This window comes from Aphanomyces astaci (assembly GCF_000520075.1).
Source record: "Aphanomyces astaci strain APO3 unplaced genomic scaffold supercont1.239, whole genome shotgun sequence".
Classification (NCBI taxonomy): domain Eukaryota; phylum Oomycota; class Saprolegniomycetes; order Saprolegniales; family Verrucalvaceae; genus Aphanomyces; species Aphanomyces astaci.
In genome coordinates, this window is record NW_009798502.1 from 10,392 (window position 1) to 12,925 (window position 2,534).

Consider the following 2,534-nt stretch of genomic DNA (forward strand, 5'->3'; position numbering starts at 1 on the left):
GACCAAGAGGATGGTTTTGTATCGCAGCAGGCCGAGGAAACACTTGGTGAAGATCTCGTTCTGCACGATGGCGTCCACGGCGGATAAGGGCGAGTCCAGCACGAAAATATCGGCGTCGCTGTAGCACGCGCGGGCCAAGCTCACGCGCGCCTTCTGTCCCCCCGACAAGTTGATGCCCTTCTGGCCGATTTCCGTGCTGTCCCCAGCAGGCAACTCTGCAATGTCCTTGGTCAACGCACACGCTTCCACGACGTTGGCGTACTTGGCTGCGTCGAACGGCTTTCCAAAGAGGATGTTGTCTCGGATGGTGGCGTTCTGAATCCACGGCTGCTGGGCAAAGTACGCGATGTCGCCCCCCACGAACACCGTCCCGGCCAGTTTGCGCATTTCTCCGAGAAGCGCTGCACATAGTGACGACTTGCCTTGGCCCACGGCGCCATGGAGGACTACGAATTGGCCTTGCTGGATCGTCAAATTGACGTCGGCAAATAGGACAGACACAGCGTTGTCGTCGTCGGCATTGACTTCCGGGGCGACAGCGTCTGCGACTTTCGTGTCAGTGGCGCTGTCCTTGTCCGACTCCCCAGCGTGCCAGCCAAACGAGCCTTGGTCAATGGCCAGCACCGTGCGGTCGGTGGCGTACTTGGCCTTGAGCGCGGCGTTGGAGGCTGGTGTCTGAACGTCCGACGGGTCGCATTCATCCATATGCAGCACAGCGTTGATGCGCTTCACAGACACAAAGCACTGCACGGTAGACGTGATGACAATAGGCAGGCTGTAGAGGGCATGTTGCATAGACCTGAACAACGCCAGGGTCGAAAACACAATCTCGACAGTCAACGCCTGGTTCATCCACAGAGCGAACGTGGCAAAGATTGCGATCGTGACCAACACCGGAGTGGTGAACAAAAACGTGACGAGCACCAAGTGGTACCGCATGTACTTCCAAATGGACACAATTTCCACAAGGCGCAACTCGGTGAGCTTGGCCAGAAACTTCTCTTCCCACGCGTTGAACTTGACGATTTGGATAGCCCCGAACACTTCGTTGACGACTTTCATGCGATTGTCCTTGGCCTTGAACATGTGGTCTAGCTCTTTGCCCAGCACGACAGCCACCACGGCGTTCAACGCGAGAATCACAAACACAACCGCGAGACCCACGAAGATGGACCACCCCACGAGCAAGTACAACAGGAAGAGCACGACGCCAATCTGCACCGGCACGATCCAAATCAGGTTCATGCTGGCTGCAAATTGCATGATGTTGATAATATCGGTGGAGAACAAGTTGGCGATGTCACCTGTGGACTTTTCCTTCTTGGACTTGGCATTCAGCTTGAGTGCTTTCTCAAACAACATCGAGCGCAGACTGGAGGCAAGCTGGATACCGATCACGTCGTTTATGAACTTCATGTGCGCTTTCGTGAAAGCACTCAGGACTTGTATGCCGTAAAGGGACAACACCAGCAGCGACGTCGCGGTGGCGTCAAACACTGGCTGTTGCACGGCCCGCACCACTTTCTGGAGCACGTAGGCAGGTCCGTAGAGGTCGCAGGCCACCGTGAACAATTGCATGAGTCCAACGCCAACGAGTTTGGCCCAGTAGATCGCGAAGAAGGTGCGCAAGATGCTCTTGCCTCGGGTGACGTAGACAGCGGCGTAGTTGGAGGCCAAGGGTGCCGCCTTGTTGGATTCCTGGAGGGGCCACAAGTCTTCGGGACCGAGTTGGCGTCGGTTGCCTTCTCGAAGGGTGGAGTTGGCCCACCCAAAGATGGCCTTGGAGAGGAGGTTGGCATTGTCGAGAGGATGCAACGAGGCCAGGAGATTGGGATGAGGGGTATCCCCACGAGGACTCTTCACGATGGAGAAGCCTGTTGTCGTGTTGTCATTATCCATGATAGCTTGGGAGACAAACAAAGGTAAAATGAAATGGTTGGGGTGGATCCCGACTTGCAAGACGAGCCAGCTTAGGCTACCCCCCGCTGTTTTTGACAGTTTGTCGCTACAAGTATGATCGATTTGATATGGTTGACCACCCGCTGTTTTTGACAGTTTCTCGATACAAGTATGATCGATTTGATATGGTTGATGGTATTCTGGTTGTATTGTCTCGGATACCGGGTAGAAATAAACACTGATACACTTCACGCAATACGTGTTCTGGAGTACTAGTACTACTAGTAACGTTAGTAACTTACAAGGATCGAATGGGACGACAATCTCCCTTACCTGGTACACTACATAGTACTACTGGTACGTCACAACGCGCGAAATTCCACAAACTCCATTATCGTTATGAGCTGATAGTGAGCAAGATTTCAGTTTGTACTACGTAGTATTTGAGACTGGTAAACTACTAGTACATACTAGTACTACTTCGAGGTACTATTAATAGTATACGTTATTCGCCCCAGCAGTTAACGTTAGTGTGCATTCTTGAAGTAACGTTACAGTATTTGTTGACTGTATTTGTTGACTGTCAATGCACGTCATTCCCGAAGAGTGTAGTATATTTTTACATGTTATACTAC

At 52.4% G+C, this 2,534-nt stretch overlaps 1 protein-coding gene across 1 annotated transcript in view; it reads right to left on the reverse strand.

Annotated features, from left to right (window-relative positions):
• H257_18847 (hypothetical protein) overlaps positions 1-1,899 on the reverse strand; it is a gene marked incomplete at both ends in the record, with an annotated part of 3,873 nt that extends 1,974 nt beyond the window's left edge. Inside the window, one exon of the mRNA XM_009847978.1 lies at positions 4-1,899. Within this exon, the coding sequence (XP_009846280.1) occupies positions 4-1,899 (1,896 nt within the window). The remainder of the gene's footprint in view (positions 1-3) is intronic.
• Between the last annotated feature and the right edge of the window lie 635 nt (positions 1,900-2,534).